Source organism: Pollicipes pollicipes, unplaced genomic scaffold (assembly GCF_011947565.3).
Source record: "Pollicipes pollicipes isolate AB1234 unplaced genomic scaffold, Ppol_2.1 Scaffold_3447;HRSCAF=4054_pilon_pilon_pilon, whole genome shotgun sequence".
Classification (NCBI taxonomy): Eukaryota; Metazoa; Arthropoda; class Thecostraca; order Pollicipedomorpha; family Pollicipedidae; genus Pollicipes; species Pollicipes pollicipes.
This window is the reverse complement of record NW_023596297.1, coordinates 15,759,422-15,776,248: the sequence shown is the minus strand read 5'-3', so window position 1 is coordinate 15,776,248 and position 16,827 is coordinate 15,759,422. Positions and strand designations below refer to the sequence as shown.

General features: G+C 52.7%; 3 protein-coding genes across 3 annotated transcripts in view; 1 reads left to right on the top strand and 2 right to left on the bottom strand.

Annotated features, from left to right (window-relative positions):
- The first annotated feature begins 216 nt into the window (after positions 1 to 216).
- Positions 217 to 6,378, top strand: mh (DNA-dependent metalloprotease SPRTN). The gene is made up of 6 exons (XM_037215172.1): positions 217 to 513; positions 2,864 to 3,140; positions 3,547 to 3,775; positions 4,716 to 4,950; positions 5,255 to 5,580; positions 5,983 to 6,378. The coding sequence occupies exons 2-6, from the start codon at positions 2,869 to 2,871 to the stop codon at positions 6,376 to 6,378; spliced, it is 1,458 nt and encodes a 485-aa protein (XP_037071067.1). The 5' UTR covers positions 217 to 513; positions 2,864 to 2,868.
- A 550-nt stretch (positions 6,379 to 6,928) lies between these two features.
- LOC119091435 (plexin-B) lies at positions 6,929 to 11,393 on the bottom strand. Its single transcript, XM_037214228.1, has 7 exons — positions 11,258 to 11,393; positions 10,606 to 10,762; positions 10,059 to 10,272; positions 9,567 to 9,746; positions 8,733 to 8,936; positions 8,339 to 8,498; positions 6,929 to 7,912 (listed from the first exon to the last, which is right to left on the bottom strand). The coding sequence occupies exons 2-7, from the start codon at positions 10,699 to 10,701 to the stop codon at positions 7,450 to 7,452; spliced, it is 1,317 nt and encodes a 438-aa protein (XP_037070123.1). The 5' UTR covers positions 10,702 to 10,762; positions 11,258 to 11,393; the 3' UTR covers positions 6,929 to 7,449.
- The window catches only part of LOC119092194 (plexin-B), a 51,999-nt gene continuing 45,889 nt past the window's right edge, over positions 10,718 to 16,827 (bottom strand). Inside the window, exons 11-20 of the mRNA XM_037215171.1 lie at positions 16,558 to 16,816; positions 16,142 to 16,287; positions 15,481 to 15,654; positions 15,073 to 15,225; positions 14,295 to 14,390; positions 12,282 to 12,475; positions 12,149 to 12,212; positions 11,798 to 11,982; positions 11,258 to 11,450; positions 10,718 to 10,762 (exon numbers count right to left, since the gene is read on the bottom strand). Coding sequence (XP_037071066.1) covers positions 10,718 to 10,762; positions 11,258 to 11,450; positions 11,798 to 11,982; positions 12,149 to 12,212; positions 12,282 to 12,475; positions 14,295 to 14,390; positions 15,073 to 15,225; positions 15,481 to 15,654; positions 16,142 to 16,287; positions 16,558 to 16,816 — 1,509 coding nt within the window. The remainder of the gene's footprint in view (positions 10,763 to 11,257; positions 11,451 to 11,797; positions 11,983 to 12,148; positions 12,213 to 12,281; positions 12,476 to 14,294; positions 14,391 to 15,072; positions 15,226 to 15,480; positions 15,655 to 16,141; positions 16,288 to 16,557; positions 16,817 to 16,827) is intronic.

Here is a 16,827-nt window from a genome sequence, read left to right as displayed (position 1 = left end):
CCACAATGTTGCGTGCCCCCATCCCGCCCCCTCCCTTGTCCTTTGACGAAATTATTTCTGGATCCGCCCCCACATGCAGGACCGTTCCAGAAGAGACCAAAATTGAAATATCTATGGCGCAGCTAAGACATAAATGACGCTATTTCGTTTCTCGCTTTCTCGCAAGCGGTGCCCGCCCTTCCTGCCAGGGTGAGGGGCAGGCGACGCCATATAGCCTCAGCAGCTGAGCGCGTCGTAAAGCCCCAATTACACACACACGCACACACTTTCTCGCAAGGCCATGTAATGTTTCTCGCGTTACCCGTGGGTATTTCGTCTGCATTCGTCGGAGTTTGGTAGAGAAGTGGTTGAGTTCGGTTGAGCTGTGTGTGTAGGGAACCAGGGGAACCACCTAGAAGAAGGCAAGGCCCTAGAACAGAGAAAAATGGTGGGAAGCATTCTATTGCCGCTGGGTAGTCCTACGCGACATCTGCGGGCTTAGCGTCGCGCTGGCGTGTGCTAAATTCAGACCAGGTAAAATTGTGCTTATTTTTCATATTGCTGGGGGAGAATGTCTCAGTGTGTGTGCGTGAAAGTACATTTACACCATTATAAAATGTAAATAGATTATTGCTGCAGCTGGATTTATTGGCAAGTGGTGACCATCTGAACTCTTGAGTGCTCAGATTTATCGCATACATGTCACAAAACTATTAGTTTTACTGCTACACTGGGCATGATCAGCATGCTGTGCCATTTTTGCAGTCCAGTAGGAGGTGCTGTAAGTACTACCAATATAAGGGTGCTTAAGGGCAATGGTGGTTTCAAACCAGTATGTCCAGCACCTGGATTATTTAGGATCATTCACTCAACATAACTTTGAACTCAAACTGCTGAAAAGCCAACAGCTGAAGGGCTTCCTTTGTTTTATCAAGTAGATTGTATTTAAAGGACAGAAACATGTTGGTTTCTGCCCAGATTTGTGACCATTGAAACCTTAGGGTCCACAGCTCATCGCCCTACCCCCCATGGATTAATCTTTTTAAATACAAGTTAGGGCCACAGAGCAGCATTCCATCAACTTACCCTTGGAGTAAAATTCGTGATCTTAGGCTACTGGCTATCAAAATCAACAGATAGGAGAGGTAAAAATGCAATGGGGATTGGCCAGTGAAAGCTGATCTTGTTACCTCTAAATAATGCCTTGATTTCCAATAGTCCTGTGTGGGTGCAGATAGATATAGACAAATACGCCTTTTTGGCTTGTTCCCGAGCATGAAGGCAGTGAGTTCTGGGCATGTCCCAAGCTTGCTGTTATAGGGTAAGATGAGGTGCTAATCCAGCAAAGGCTCTGGTGGCTCCTTGTACTTTGCATTTTGTGGTGCTCAGTCAGCATACCTTGCTAAGTAAAAACACATGTTTTTAGTTATATTTGTAAATTTGCCAAGGCCTTTAGTAGCTTCAAGTAGCAGCCAATCATTTTCAGCATTCATTAGTGCTAGCATGAAGACTTTGTGCAAACTTTGGGGAAGGTGTTTGGAAAACATGGTGGCATACAAAACAGCTTTGAAGGCTGTTGCTATGTGATTGGTAAAATATTATTTTAGACCAATTTTTTGGAGTACCACTGATTTTGTATCTATTTCAGCAAATTTGATCGCTGTGCCAAGATTGCAAAAAATGTATTACTGGTTATGAATGTGCCACATGCCTAAAACTGGGGACATGAAGGGAATTCATTCTAAACAAATTGCAAGCATTACTCCCCACATCCAGTCTTTTCTTAATGTGACCATCACAGCAAGCCAACAAAGTTATATCTGAGTTGGTAAGCTATCTTAGTTGATATGCTTAACTCTTAAGATCTCATGGTTTACAATGATGAGATATAGATGTGCTTAATCATCATAGTTGGGCAGTTGGCAAAGTATTTGTGTGCCAAAGTGGCTGGCATGTTCCTTTGATTTTGCAGTAATTGGTAACTAGGTGGCTGGAGGTTCATCATTACATGGGTTTAGCTCAAACCTTGGTATCCCAGCTGCCAGACAAGGGAGGTAATGGTCCACAATGGCGACATGTCACAGGGCAGGCCTAAAATGGTTTTTGAATGACCATTCCATTCAGAAGTCATGGCTGTTTGCATAAGCAAGGCTCCTGACTTTCATTTTTGCATGTAAAAAAATCCATTGCTATTTTTCTAACAGGCTGGAGAATAATTATCCCATCATGTGTACCATGTGGATGATGGTGTCATTGTCCATGGAGTAGGCTATGTCTGATTATTTTTATTTAAGTTTTGCTTGTGCAAACAAGTTGTGTGCTGACTTATTTATTGAACATGAACCTGCATTGGAACAGCTGTGTTTTACTTCTTTTGGTTCAACTAGGTGCCAAACATTGAGTATGTACTCTTGCATGGAAGGCATTTGGCAGCCCAGAATCCTATCCAAACCCTTGGGTTATATATCCTCACTCAGGCCCCAGAAAAGTATGCAGATATTTTGGGAAGCACCTTGCCCATGTTCATCTTTCCATCTGCTATCAAATAAAAATGAAAGGAGTTTTATTCTTATGCATTTTTCATGCTGTAGAGCTTTGCTTTAGTATATTTTGCAGGCTGACTTGATGTGGTATGCACAATATATGTCCTTGTGAGTTGGCAGGTGCCCCAGGATCCCTATGTAGGTTCCCATTGGACAATGTTTATGATGTCTTTGAGCTTGATCTTGGATGTGCATATAGTGAACTGAAGAGTGTTTTTTCAAACAAAAAACATGTTATCAATCATGTACCCATACAGGGAATCACTGCACCACCAGCCTGGCTTGCTTTTAAAACAGCCATGTCAGTGCTTAGTGAATCACTTTGTTCTCTGTCTTGACAGAGACCATGGCTGCAATGGTTGACGCAGACTATGCCCTGGCCTTGCGCCTGCAAGAGGAGGAAGAATCTCTTCTAGAGAGGGACAGGGATCGGCGAGGGCCAGTGCCAACATCCATCAAGACAGTGCTGCCTGCTCCAGGAACCTCACTGGTGGACGAGGCATATGAGCTGATGGATCCTACACCGGACATTTACCAGCTGTTCCGAGACTTTGACAAGCACTTCTTTTGGGGCAAGCTGGGTAGTGTGGAGCTAAAGTGGAGTCCCAGGATGACCAGGTGAGACTGCAGTTCAAGAAAACGGTGAGGAGCGGGGTGCTGTCGCTGCTCGGTGAACATGGACGACGTTCTTGCGTGTCACTGGCGTATCAGCGTGCCGGAACAACCACGATAACTCTTGCAATCTGGGTTGGAAAGTATTTCCTGCAACCAATTGTCAGTTCAGACGCCATTTGAGATTAGGTAAGAGGCTGTCGTGGCCTTGCGTGGGACCATTTTGTAACGTCAGATAGCAGTATCCCGCCGATCTGCGACACCTGTCGAGGGCGTCCCGGTCAGCCCCTCCCGACCGGCGCTGCCGACGATGCTCGCGCACGCGCCTTCTGCCAGCCGCCCACCGTGGCTGCCGGCGGCCAGCCGCGGCGGCCGCGTGCCTGACACGTGGCCGCGGCCGCTGTGCCTCCAGCTGCGCCGGCGTCTGTTCCTACCAGCCTGGCAGCGGCCTCTGCTCGGTGCGACTGAGCCGGCCCCTGCTGACGTTGCGACCGCGCAGCGACCTCGTGCAGACCCTGCTGCACGAGATGATCCACGCGCTGCTCTTTGTCACGCGCTGTAGCGACAACCGCCAGGAGCATGGACCGGAGTTCCACCGGCACATGCACCGCATTAACAAGATCGCCGGCACTAAGATCACGGTGAGCAGCCGGCCGCCCCCCGAGACGTTGCGAGGAGAGCGTTCCCGAGGTGTTGGGACGACCGTGGCCCAGGTGCTCGGGAGGCCTCAGCGGTCGACGATTTCGTGTCGCGGGCGGCATCGATGGGACTGGAGAGGTCACCACAAAGATCCACGCGGTTCGGGCCGTCACTCGGGCCTGTTTGTGCTGTCTTGAAGGTCCGAATCTAATAGGTGGACAGGTTTGCGTTTTATGGAGGCGGTCGCTGTCCTGTTTGTTTCGCATGTTCAATGATGGTTGGGGAGCCTATTGCGAGTTTGCGTCCGGCCAGAACATGCCAAGCGAACGGCGACACGGTATCCTCTCATGTGATGCTGCCGTTTTAATAGGCGCCATTGTGGAGACCAATTCAGTATGTACACTGCCGCATTCACAGCCAATCACGTCACATTTATAGTGCTGGCATTGCAGTGCGGCTTGGCAGGTTGGCTTGAACGAACAGTGTGCATATCCAAATGTAACAGTCAATGTTCAACCTGTCAAAGATGTTTTTATAGGCAGATAATATGCTGCTGATAACTGCATAGTCTGGTGCGGCGTGCAGAAAGTATTTGGAAGTACACAAACTTGTTTATAATGCCTGGTCGGGCAAAGTCTTTCATTCCGCAAATTTGGAGTGCAAAATGCGAACAGGAAGCAAACTACTCGTTTGGTCATAATAAGAAATCGTTTTCCTTGCCTTCGTTGGGCTTCGATTATCGCTGATTTGTGTATAAGAGGCACTTCATTTGGTGTGTACGTGTGCAAGTCGAGTGCAGCACATGGCCCGTTCCCAAATTAAACGGAAAATTTCCGAAAAAAAAGAGAAATAATGCCGACGCATACGTGCGTGGGCTGTTCGTCAGGTTCTGCTCTGCTGACGCATATTATTCGTGACATCTTGTCGCCTCTGTGTCGACAGGTGTACCATACCTTCCACGACGAGGTGGCCCACCTCCTAACCCACTGGTGGCGCTGCACGGGCCCCTGCCGCCAGCGTCGACCCTACTTCGGCTTCGTGAAGCGCTCGATGAACCGGGCGCCGGGCCGCAGCGACTTCTGGTGGGCGCAGCATCAGGCCACGTGCGGCGGCACGTTCGAGAAGATCCGCGAGCCTGAGGGCTATGGCAAGTCGAAGAAGGCCAAGAAGGAGCCCGGTGCGTTGGAGTGCTGGTCTGTCGCGCTGTGCGATGTCGGGCAGGGATACAGCGTCTGGGGACGTGACTCGCTCGGACACAGTACAACGGTGCCTTAGTCTGCCCGGCGGGTGCCGTTCGCAAACTGGACGCTGAGCGTTAATCACGGATTCGGATGCAGATTTGGGGTCATGGCTGCTGGGGCGCTACCTGCAGTGTATTGGTGTGCGTTTGGTCACGCATTTGCCTCCGTGTTATCGCCTGCCAGTGCCGAATATCAACCAACCGTCTTGTGGGAGGTTATTGGTCAATCGTTTTTTTGCAGCCTCATCTGCACCGGACAAGCTGCAGGACATCCGAAACTTCATGGGCTTGGGGAAAGTGAAACGGCCGACGAAGAAAACGGACAACCAAAAGCCGCCACGAGCCCCACGCCGCACCAAGGACCCGTCACGTGTCTTGGGTGCCGGTGGCGCCAGGCCAAAGAGTGGCGCCCAGCCTGGACCGTCGCGGGCGCCGGTGAAGCATGGGTCGCCAGCGAGGCCGGCAGCTGGTGGGGGGCCGAGCCGACCTGCCGTGGGCACCCGGATCGGCCGGCCGGCCTGTGTGGGCGGCGGCACGGCGCTGGCCAGCCGGAGCGGCACGATCACGGTCCCCCCGCGCCGGAGCCCCGCCACCGCCGCCGACCGGCCGGCTGGTCGCGCCGTCGCCGCCGCCGGCGCCGCCTTCCAGTCGTTCCAGGGCGGCGGCAACCGGCTGGGCGGCGCGCGTGCCGTGCCGTGGTACAGGCGGGACCCGGCGCCGGCCGCCCCGCGCCCGGCGCTGCCTGGCCCGGTCCCCACCGGCATCTTCACGGACGTGGAGCTGGCCACCAGCGGGTCGGCGGAGCGCGGGCAGCGGCCGGACGCAGACGGTGACGCGGACGTGACCTGTCCAGTGTGTGGAGGGAGCGTGCCCCTGCGGACCATCAACGAGCACGTGGACCACTGTCTGACGGCGCAGCCGGCGGACGACGCCGCGGAGCGTGCCGCGGCCTGGGACGGGGACGGAGAGGATGAGCGACTGCTGGCCGAGGCGGCGGACGAGCTCGAGTCGAGCCTCGAAGCCCCCGCGCTGGAGCTGTCGGGCTCGCTCGGCGACGGTGGCGCCGCGGCGCTGTCAGCGACGAGCAGCACAAGCACCGCTTACGACGATCTGCCCGACGATGGCGCTGCCTTGCTCGGTGCGGCAAGCGGCGCGGATTACGACGACCCGCTGGACATCGGCGCCGCCGCGCGGTCTCCGAATAGCAGCGCCAGCACTTCTTATGACGACATTCTGGACGGTCCGATCATCATCTGCAGCAGCGACGACGAGGCGGATTACGACAGACGGCGACACCGTCTATCGGACAGGATTATGGAGTTTATTCAAGATGACGAGAGTGATGATGATCTAGTGCATGATTAGAGGTGGCTGTGAAGGTCCTGAACGTTAGTTCGGATAGCTTCATGGGTCGAGATGCTGTTGTGCTGAAATGTAGGGGTGCGCGTGGCTATACTGTTGCTTTTTATCGTGTTTTCCTGGCGAATGCGCGTTTTACGAAGTATTTAGCTCGGAAATAAATGTGTTTGATTTGTTGTGATGTGTTTTCGCGAAGGCGATGCAGACCTGGATTTTCAACAGGTTATTGAGTTTCACCTTTGTTCAAACGTTAAAAAGATCATTCGCATCACTGGTAAGTTGCGTCCTGGAAAAAATTCAGAGTCAATTTTGACCATTCTTTATACACTGGTCTTGTGGAAAACACGGCGGTCGCCGAAAGTAACGGTCGTGGTCAAAGGGGTTCAACGTTCAAATCTGGACTTCGGCATTTCAATAAACTATGCAAATCGCTGCCGTTGTCCCTGCCCAAAGTAACCAGTGACACCGGTGCTTCCAGCGGCATTCGAGCAAGTCGTCTCGTTTTGAATTCCTGCGGTTAATAAACAAGAGGCCATGTCTGCATGAAACAGCGCATTTATTTCAGTAATAACAACGCGGTCGTTATACAAAATTCGCATTTGCTTGACAACACTCATCGCCAACGCCGCGACAAATCGATGCGACTCAAGGCGGAGGTAAGTGCGTGCAGTGACGTCACACCATGCGTCTCAAGCCACGGGACGCCGGCCGGCAAATGCCACGCCGTGACTAGTTACTTCAGCACGACCCTGATACCCTCCACAAGGCGAACTGGTGATCCGACTAGCGACCGGCCGACTGAGCAGGTGGCGCCACCTGTCACACAGGCCCTGGCGGCCAACGAGCGTCGAGCGGCAGTCGACGGCCATCTCGCGGCAGCCGACAGCCATCAAACGGCAGCCAACCAAGAGCGGCTGCTATTGCTGGTCGAAGCTGCACAGTGCCAGCGCGGCCGCACGCCTGAATTGTGCACAAACACAGAGATATGGGGCGTTATCAGCTCCGCGCGGGGAAATGAAGCAAGGCCCGTGCCATCCGCTGCGCTGCCGAGTCGCCCGAGGGCGGTGGTGACCGCACTCAGCAGATTGGCGTCTCTAAGCTGGCGGCTATGTTTGAAAGACGGTTGGACAAGAACAGTTGCTGGCAAGCAGGGTTGTTGTCCAGTGCCTCAGCGATCTCTTCCCTGTACTTGTTGATGTAGATGTAGAGCTCCTTGAGGGCGGCGATCGCGTCAAACTGAGCCGCCTGGCTGCGGGACAGCTGCTGGAGGAACACACTCAGGTCCTGGTCACTGACCGGTGGACGGCTTCGCACCGACTCGAAATACTCGCCCACCGAGCACTGCCACCGGCCGATGTCCTTGGCAAACACGAGTTTATGCGACGGCGAGTTTTTGGAGATGGTGTGGGGCGTGGGCAGGCACGCCTCCACAAGGCTCTGAGATATCACAGTCAGGCTGGACTCGACGGCCGGCGACTTGTCCAGGTCGAATATCAGCTCCGGGCGCCGGATCAGGTTGGCCCACATACGCAGCGGCAAACTGAAACAAATTGTACAGCGTCAGTTGTACAATCTGGCGGCAATAGTACAGCAAGGAGTCCTGAACCGCTGCTGATTGTCTGCAGTTGCCAATGAGACTTCGCCAATATTGACAGCTCCCGCTGACACCGATGGCCACTTACACTAATGTGCTAGCTGCCTGCCGCATGCACTGCGCTGTAGAGTATCATATGTAGTTTATGTGTAGTGTAGTGCATACAGTAGATATACATAGTGTATATCATACCTCGCTTGGGGCTCCACTCGCGCAGACAGTCATGCGGCTGTTAGATTGGGCGGGATATGGTGGCTGAGCAAAGATAAACCCGACGTCGAGGAATGGTCACACTGCTCGGTGTCTGTCCCTGAAGCTGCAGCAGCGGCAATCACAGCTGTGCACCTGATGCCGAATCGAGTGAGCTCTTACCAGTTGGCCTTCCATGCGTGCAGGATCTCCGGGTGGTCGATGCCCTCCCTCTCGGCCTCCTCGTCCAACACATCAAACAGCCACTTGACCACCGCCGGAGGCTCGTCGTCAAGCACGAACAGGCTCGACATCATCTCGTCGATGAAGCGCTGCAGCATGGCTGCAGGCGGACAACGGTGACATCATGATCAATTGCTTCGCAGCCTCGCTTATGGTCGCACAGGTCTAGAAAAGTACGACAGCTTCTTCCTCCAGTTCCAACTCTAGACACCTACATACCACAGTACTTATTCTCCTGAGAAGCATCACTGATCTCGAATTCCACGTTCACCATTCGCTCTCTCCCTGTTTCAACACTCACAGGCCTGTATCTCGCGGACCACCCGTCACTGACCTTTGGTGGCGAGCAGCCGGGTGAGGAAGACCTCCGGCACGGCTCGGGCGGCCGTCTCCTGGCCAGCGCCGCCGCTGCCGCCGCCGCCGGCCGGCCCCTCCGGTCGCACCAGGTGGTACACCTTGATCTCGGCGCCCGGCCGCACGTAGATGTTGGTGTTCACCAGCGGAGAGAGGGCCGACGGCAGGGAGAAACTGTTCGTGGCTGAGGCACAGGAGACGTGGATTCGTCAGGGAAACAGTCAAATCAAATGGCATAGATAGGATAATCCACAATATGGTTTTCATCTTCAAAACTATCGATCTAAATAACAAATCACTCCACACGCATAACATAATATAACACACAAACAACAATAAACGGCATAAGCTCAACAAACACAAATAAACCGTTATATCAGCTCCCACAAAGTCTTATATCCACTCATTGTGACCAAACCCGGTGATAGCGCTGAGGCCAAAGTTCGGCCACTTTACACGCGACTTCGTCGAATAACTGTCACGTTGTCATGCGCAAGCATAACTTTGCAGTCACCAATGGCATTGTCGCGTTGTCATGAAGCAGCCTGATTGCATGCTGTCACGTATTGTGCATATACTGTCGTGCCATAGCGCCCGTGAGGGAACGCTACGGCTGGCCCAGCAGCTGCTTCATTTTATGTCATGCATGCGTTATATCCTATCGAACGACTTTTCTTATTCAAGCGATTCAACAGCTGGAGCGAGACAGCCGCGCGTGAAGTACACGGTCAGCAACGTACTAAGCAATGCCGAGGAAAAACATAAATAAGGAATTGAAAAATGTGGACTAGTTTAAAATAAAGTATCCACTTACAGCCGGGTGTGTGGTACTTCTTGGTCCGCACTGTTTCCCTGGCCTGAACCAAGTACATGGTGGCAATCTTTGAGATGCCGTAGTGGGAGAGGGTGTTGATCTGCCTCCACCCGTCTACAGCTTTGCTGGTGGCGTCTTCGTCGGCCAGCAGAGTCCGCTGACCGTCCGCACGGTACCACTCTGATAACAAAACAGCGTACATGACGTATACACTTAACGACACAATGCAGTGAAGACAAGTAAGAGCTATGAGCCCTTCTTGACTAGAGAGTTTTGTGTGCGTTCGAATCCGATGGTTGTGACGTCATACAACATAAACCAAACAGCCCGCACGGGACGAGCATCCACATCAGTAAACTACGAAGAGAAAAAGTGCAATGCCCATAAAGACACTCCTGCCTACAAAACCTTCACAACGCATGGCAAGCAGGCCTTCCTGAACAACCGTCACTCTTACACGTTTCATACGTGGCAAAGCACTTGCCAGCTCACCTAAAGCGACGCAGTGGTGGCTGGGCCGCTGCGAGGCGGGCAGGCCGCAGAACACCTCGTCAATGACCTTCTGCTTGACCTGACTGATGGAGTCGCAGTCGAGCGCGTGCACATTGACCTTGTGACTGACGTCCTCGTACAGCCGGGGCTGGCCCTGGTACTCGTTACACGGGATCCGCTCGTACGGAGTCTCCTCAGTGGTCACCAGCAGCGTCTGTCGTTTGTGAAAAAGGGAGCGACGACTGCGTGAGACCGTTGCCACTCAACGTGATAGAGAGGCTATAAGGGAACTCTCCGGACAGAAAAATGCACTTTTGCGCGTGGCTACCGGCTGCACTGGTTATGGTGTCAACTATTCAGTTGCATTCCTACCAAGCAATTACACTGCAGGGTCTCACCCTTCGACAAGTTGAACGAGTACATTGGACAGGTCGGACTCGCGTGAACTGCTCCTTTGATGAACTCCATGTTCAGCTTCGGTGTTGCTCCCCCCCCCCCCCCCCCCCCAGTCAGACATGAGCAAGCTGGGCATGGGTGCGCCACTCACCACGCTGTTGTGCTCGACCTGCTGCCGGAGCAGCCTCTCCTCGGCCAGACTGTAGTGTGCCTCCAGCGTGACGGCGTCCACCGGGCCGCACGACATCTGGTGCTTGATGGCCTTAGTTAGCAGGTACAGCGGCGAGGACAGCCGATCCCGGATATGCCTGGGGACGGAATCACATGCGTTGGCTGGTACGCACATATCACTGGCACCAAGTTATCAGGAGTAGCGACGAATATGCCGCTGGTGGTTTTTGATCAGGTGAAGACTGTTTTGCATGATAGTTTTTGATCAGGTGAAGACTGTTTTGCAGTCAGGCGTGGTTGCTGAATAAAATATTTTCTTATTTTTCGGTAGACAGTATTAATGGCATGCGTCGGCGACTCCCAACTGAACAGATGGGATTATTTACGATAAAACCAAAAGGCTCTCAGGGTGAAACATTTTAAAGCTAAAAAATTATGACCGAGACCAAACGAGCAAAACGTTCGCGTGTTGTACTATGTAAAATTCCATAGCGTGGACATCGGGGTTCCTGACAAAGACTCGATTTTTGAATACAACATGACAATGTCGGACAAAGGATGCAACGAATGTATGCAAACTAGAGCGTCACATCATATGAATAACCATGGCTGGACATCTGATGAACACGCACCCGTAGAGGCAGACGGATATCCAGTTTGTGAGCAGCTTTTTCCATGACGGTCTCGGTGCGGCGCAGCATCAGGTGAGGATGTTTGGAGCGCGATATCCTGGATATGTGCCGCACCAGCAGCTGGTGCAGTACGGTCGTCATGTACTCCATGTTGGTCATCAGGATCACCGTCAGCAGGGACGCCACCGTCACCCTGAAAATGGCCAGTATATCGTCATCATGAGCTCTGTGTTCGTCGTCACGATCACCGTCAGCGGCGAAGTCAACGACACTTTGAGAATAAGATTTGACAAAGATCCTTCCAGACCTTCACAGACTACGTTGAGCACACATTCATAATAGCATACAAATTCAAATTTGTTTTTCATTTGCTTGTGGTTTCGTCACACTAAAGCAGCCAAGAATATGCAAATGATCATCTCTGAAAGTATACAAGATAACATGCAAGATCATCCTCATCAATTATGTTCTTAAAGTTCAGTTCTTGAAAAATAATTTCTTAAAAACAGACCATGACAAACAAAGACAGCAGATTCTTACCTGTCTCTGATGGAGAAGTCCTTCTGCTGCTCCATGGTGTCGATGACGGTGACCAGGAAGTTGGGGTTCCTCACCAGCTGCTCAAGCTGCAGCATGGCCACATCGAGCGTGGTCCGAGGACTGGTGGGAGACGAGGGGCTCTGGTGCTTCAGGATCGGATGATCCGCGATGCCGGGGAACAGAACCTGCACGACATGAACAGAGCGGTGTCACTCGGTTGCCTCCACATGCGCAGTCCTGTTGAGAACACGGAGACGGAAAATATCGCGCGGGTTCGCCGGTAGCAGATGTTTTGCATCGAGTTATGGCAATCCTGAAACTCATTGAGCTACATAGATGAGGCCCACTGACCTTGATAAGGAACTCCCTCTGATCAAGGCAGTCGACCTCGTCGGGGTTGAAGCTGGCCGCCAGGCTGTTGAGCTGCGCCTGCAGGTCAGGACTGGCCGCCGCCAGAGGGTCGCCGCCCCGCCGCGAGTCCCACGTGCACATGGCCGCGAAAGCCTGCTTGCACTCGGAGCGGATGTTGTTCTCGAGCGTGTCCATCTGGATCTGGATGCGCTTGTACTCGCGCTCGACCTGGGACGACTTGCGCCGGTACACGAACAGGATGAGCAGCGAGGCCAGCACCAGGACGGCGGCGCCAGCCGCGATGCCGCCGATCACGTCCGCACCCAGCTGGCGACAGACAAAAACAGAACATAGCGGTCACGTGCAGCAAATGAGGCTCAGCTGCTGATAGGTACGCGTGGAACTGAAGGACTGTTTCATATAAGAGATCCAAGCGTTATCAGTCAGAAACTCAACAGAGGTGAATTCTCATCACATCATATCACGTGTTACCATGACGTCCAGCGAGGCCTGTTAGTACACGAGTATCTGGAACAGCCGGCGCAGAATAGAAAGCATGTCTAACAATTACGGTAATCAAGGCAAAGGAACGCATTTTGCTCGTCGAAGAAACGTTGGATATGTTGAAAAGTGTTTCAAGTCCATTCACTAAGTAGGTGTGCTAAATGATTAACTAGTCGAATACTTTGTAGTCTTTTACGATGGGTTCTACGGGCAGAGTACGAAATGAACAAATACGAGATTCAAGATTTCTGTAGCTTCTTCGAGCAGTTAAAATATGACAGTCATTTCGAAGTTCTGCTGAAGTCGGCTTTGGCTCATATGGTATGCATAGTCTCATCAAAGTTGACAGCAGATTAAAATGCGAGGAAGACATCTACTTCTCACACTACAAACCTAGCCTCAGGGTTTCAAAGGCAGTTTAACTTCCCCGAAACACTGCAAAGTTCAAATGCCCAGGCCACTCCCGCCACGACCTTTCCTTGGGCTAGACACAGAAACCCCTTGATGTGTCGAGATTTGCGCCATTCACCACGCGAGCCATTCTCGTTTGCCGTGACATCTAATGTATGGTTGTGTCGTGAGCTGAGACGGGTTCCTTCAGAGCGCCTCGATCCACTGGGAATGAGGCGGCCCGGGGCCAGAGAAAGGCAGGCACCACTCAATGGCTGGCCACGACTCGCACCGCAATGACCACAAGAGCTTGGAGGGAGGGGCGGGGGGCGGAGGAACAAAGCTGTTCGGGACAGACTCTCTGGTGTGTGGAGCCCTACAAACCTTAACTTTATTTAACGTGGTGGGCATCTGGTCAATCGGAATTTCCGCTTAGGTATGCGTCAGAAGCGGTTTGGATTGGCAGGCATGGCCTTAGGACACACGATCATCTTGATATGTGGATATTCACGCCGCGTAGCTGCATCGACATTTCTGCTCCGGCACGTATCAACAGAGGCTTAGAGCGGTAAACAACGCGTCGCATCCATTTTGTTTATCAATGGCAGCCCTGCAGAGACAACACGAATCAACGGTGCTCAATCCAAGTGATTTGCGAGCATTAGGTCGCCAGTCGATGCCTGTCGCGTGCTGTTATTTAGTGCGACGAATCGCCCCATATCACTTGTCAGCAGTTCCGGACGTCTCCCCCGTTATTTACTAGGGCCTTGCTCGCAGAGTCGGGCGGCTCATCTGATCGAGCGGAAGAAATTCCCCCCACCAAAGCATGATGTGAAGGGGCGTAATGATGAAGCATACAGGGAAAGAGAGGGAACAACAGTCATCACCATAGCCAGCCATAACATGCAGGGGAATGACGTGACAGATTCTGATACCTATGCATGCTGGCGTTCGGAATTCATTTACTTATTTAGCATGGCATTAGCATCAATTACCATGTCGGCGACAGCAATCAACACAACAGGTCCACATGTAATCGGTCTGCACTGCGCGCATCACTGCACACTTCCAGTGCTATTGTGTGTCTGGCTAAATGGACTACGTCAGGCTGTACCTTGAAGGCGCCGTCGTCGTCATACTGCAGCTGTCCGAGCGTGAACCGGAGGTTGCCGACGCTGACGACGACGTCTGGCAGCTGGCTGCTGTCGGCGCCGAGCTGACCGGCCGGCTGCTGCTGGGGCGGCACACAGACCAGCTGGCTGGCCGTCAGGCTGGTGACATTGCAGGGCTGGCCGCCGACCGTCACCGCCGTGTCACGCTCGTCACTGGCCGCGCTCAGGTCACGACCCTGCAGCAGGAAGGAAAAAGGCATAACAAAAGTCGCTCCCGGTGGCCAGAGTGGCGTCGTGAAATCCGCTCCACTGTTTCAAACATTAATAAAATTATGTGTTATACAAACACAGTCAACGAGAATGCCGACCCAAAGTTGAGTAACAGTGAAAGATGAATGATCTATCCAAGAACATATGGATGATGAAAGTTAGAAGAAGTATTCACAAAACTAATTCGAGATTGATCGAATCAATCGAAGGTTAGCCGCATCGATGCATAGCAAATTTTACAGATTATATTTAAGTTAAGTTTAATAGTATAAAACATATGTTTCAGTATTCCCCATTCATGCATATTTCATGAATTTACCCGTACATGATCAATGAATGCGTGCATGCGCAAACATATCGTGCATTTGTCTGCATATGCACACAGCCGAAACATACTTCCTAGATGGTGTCAAGTTCTTGTCAGTGCGACATGCTCCATCGTCATAACCCATGAATAGGGGTGAGTGCCTAACATCTTGTCGGTACATTTGACGGTGCATTTCAGCTTTCCAAACGTGCATCACCATCAGGACGTCGCCACTCTGTTTGGCGGCGAGCGGTCACAACCTTAATGACCAACGTGTCTCTACTGAACGCGTATTACCATCAGGGCGTCACCAGTCTGTTTGATGGTGAGCGGTCACCCACCTCAATGACCAACGTGTCTCCACTGAAAGCCTTCACGCCCTTGGCGAACGGGAAGTACACGGGGTCGTCCACGTAGATGATGGTTGACTCCAGGTCGGGCCGGAACTGTTTCATGTTCCGCAGCTGCTCCACGCCATCCATGAGGAAGCCGATCTGCAGCAGGGGAGGCACTGCCATGTCCGGTTCGACACAAGCCGCATGACGTCTGGCAGTGACAACTAGCTCATTTCATCTGCACGCGACTCTTAGCGAAAATTCACGACCAGCGGGAGCATTCCGATCTGTCAAACTTCACCGAATTATTGTGCGTACTTTTAATATCTTTTAATAATTTAATATTTATTGGAGCAACATTGCAAGAGACACGACACGCTGGCAAACTGAGCACGTGCCACCGTGCGTACCCACCTGCAGCTCCCGGTGTCGAGGCCCGGTCGGCCGGCTGTCGGGTGACCGGTGCATCCGGGAGGCTCGGGAGTCGGCCAGACGGAGCGGCTCCGGCGCCGGACCCGGCTCGCCGGACAGGCGGGGGATGGCCGGCGACGGACACTCCATCAGCTCGCCGGACAGCACCAGGCAGAGCTGCCCAACCAGGCGTCAGTTACAGACGGACAGTCAGACGGGTCGCCGGACAACACCAAACAGAGCTGTCCAAGTATTTCTACGCACACCTCCACGTAGAACTATTTTGAGAGCTACTTCTACGCACACCTCGAAGCGTTTCAAAAAGTTGATAACATTTCATGAGTCTTTGTGTGAGCGGCTTTTGTAGCATTCGCAGAATTGTGGAAAGAGCCACAACTTGATTGTTAGATATGTGCCACGAACGGGAATGGCAGAACTGCGCGTGGATTAAGAACAAAAATAGAATAATGTTACGGCATTTCATTAATATATTTGATTTACAGCATTTCCAAGGGGTACGATGTGCCCTCGTCCAGATCTTCGGCTGTTTGCTACCATTCGCAGATGTCTGGTTTCATGACGCTGGGTGGTCACTACGGCCATTATAGGCCGCTTTGTTTGCCTTTCACCGCCGATATAAAAACTCGTCATCACGTCAACTCACGGTGCTATTGACTGGCCGCCGGTGTGTCTCGTTGAACACTATCATGCGGGGCGCCTGCACCGAGTCCAGGTGCCGGCCGTGCACAGTCAGAGGCCGCCCACCCGAGGTGTAGCTCTTCAGCGGCTTGATGTCCAGCACGGATGGGTCTGCGACACAGGGAACAGTAAGTACCGCTCCCGCTCTCCAAACGCCCCGAACGTTGAGCAATTGTCTGTCGTGTTCACACGCTTATGATAACAAAATTGGCTAACCGACGCCGGACTGGAGACTCTCCAATGGTTAACGTCGACAGGAGAGTTAAGCGCATTGAAAACACGCGCAAAAACAGGCCCATCGGCCCGCATACCATTGGCGAGGGCATTGATGTTAATAAATTCCACCCTGCTGTGATCCAAGTCATCGTGTGTTCAGCTCACCTGGCGTGTAGCTGTACGGCACCCGAAGCGTACGTCTGGCGTCGTCTAAAGTCAGACCGATCTCGTCCACCCGGCGGACTTCGCCGACGGCCGGTGTTCTGCACGTGACGCCAGCAGGCCGAGCGACCACGGGGCACGGCAGGCCGCCCAGTGTCACCGTCACGTTTGACCCGATGTGGAGGTTTGACCCAGTCAGGGTCAGGAGCGTCCCACCGCTCAGAGGGCCGATGCGGGGGTGGATGTCGACTACCTCAATGGGCTGAAAACAAT

Coding starts and splice junctions, on each gene's coding strand:
- LOC119091435 (XM_037214228.1), bottom strand. CDS start 10,701: ATGTCGTGCGGCCCGGTGGACGCCGTCACGCTGGAGGCACACTACAGT. Junction 10,273..10,605: donor AGGTCGAGCACAACAGCGTG/GTGAGTGGCGCA, acceptor CACAAACGACAG/ACGCTGCTGGTGACCACTGA. Junction 9,747..10,058: donor CCACCACTGCGTCGCTTTAG/GTGAGCTGGCAA, acceptor TTTTGTTATCAG/AGTGGTACCGTGCGGACGGT.
- mh (XM_037215172.1), top strand. CDS start 2,869: ATGGCTGCAATGGTTGACGCAGACTATGCCCTGGCCTTGCGCCTGCAA. Junction 3,141..3,546: donor TGGAGTCCCAGGATGACCAG/GTGAGACTGCAG, acceptor CTGTGCCTCCAG/CTGCGCCGGCGTCTGTTCCT. Junction 3,776..4,715: donor TCGCCGGCACTAAGATCACG/GTGAGCAGCCGG, acceptor CTGTGTCGACAG/GTGTACCATACCTTCCACGA.